General features: G+C 60.9%; 1 protein-coding gene across 1 annotated transcript in view; it reads left to right on the top strand.

Moving 5' to 3' along the window:
- Nucleotides 1-676, top strand: part of TYK2 (tyrosine kinase 2) — a gene marked incomplete at both ends in the record, with an annotated part of 11557 nt that extends 10881 nt beyond the window's left edge. Inside the window, one exon of the mRNA XM_035900974.1 lies at nucleotides 579-676. Within this exon, the coding sequence (XP_035756867.1) occupies nucleotides 579-676 (98 nt within the window). The remainder of the gene's footprint in view (nucleotides 1-578) is intronic.
- Nucleotides 677-920: the final 244 nt, after the last annotated feature.

Raw genomic sequence — 920 nt, 5'->3', positions numbered from 1 at the left:
AAAAGGCCCCCAAAGGGCAGGAAAGGTGTGGGAAAAGGCCCCAAAAAGCAGGAAAGGTGGCGGAAAAGGCCCCAAAAGGCAGGAAAATGGGGGGAAAAAGGCCCCCGAAGGGCAGGAAAGGTGTGGGAAAAGGCCCCAAAAGGGCAGGGAAAGGGGGGAAAAAGGCCCCCAAAAGGGCAGGAAAATGGGGGGAAAAGGCCCCAAAAGGGCAGGAAAATGGGGGGAAAAGGCCCCAAAAGGCAGGAAAATGGGGGGAAAAAGGCCCCCAAAGGGCAGGAAAGGCGTGGGAAAAGGCCCCCAAAGGGCAGGAAAGGCGTGGGAAAAGGCCCCCAAGGGCGGAAAAGGCCCCAAAAGGCAGGAAAATGGGGGGAAAAAGGCCCCAAAAGGCAGGAAAATGGGGGGAAAAAGGCCCCAAAAGGCAGGAAAAGGGGGGAAAAAGGCCAATAAAGGCAAAAGGGGGAAAATGGTAAAAAAGGGCAAAGAAAAGGCACTTGGGTGCAGGGGTTGGGAGAGAAAACGTGCGAAGCGTCTCTGCCCGGAGCGACCCCCGCTCTCCTCTCAACCCCCTTCGTTTCCAGACCTTGTCGATGTCACCTCGGTGAACCCCGACTTCCCCGTGTCGGACCCCACCGTCTTCCAGAAGCGTTACCTGAAAAAGATTCGGGAGCTGGGGGAGGTAAGCGGCACCTGGAGATCCTCCCCTCTGGAATTCCTCATCCAGCTCCGGGCTCCTCGGCCCGGGAAGGACGGGGACCCCTTGGAGCGGGTCCCGAGGGGGGGCTCCGAGGGCTGGAACCCCTCTGCAGCCAGGGCAGGCGGGGAGAGTTGGGGGGGCTCAGCCTGGGGGGGAGAAGGCTCCGGGGAGCCCCGGCACCTCCCAGGGCTGCCGAGGAAGACGGGGACGGGCTTTTTAGTGGGGT

Source organism: Egretta garzetta, unplaced genomic scaffold (assembly GCF_000687185.1).
Source record: "Egretta garzetta isolate BGI_Z169 unplaced genomic scaffold, ASM68718v1 scaffold1068, whole genome shotgun sequence".
NCBI classification, from domain to species: Eukaryota; Metazoa; Chordata; class Aves; order Pelecaniformes; family Ardeidae; genus Egretta; species Egretta garzetta.
The sequence above is the reverse complement of the archived record's forward strand: the minus strand, read 5'-3'. Positions and strand labels throughout refer to the sequence as shown.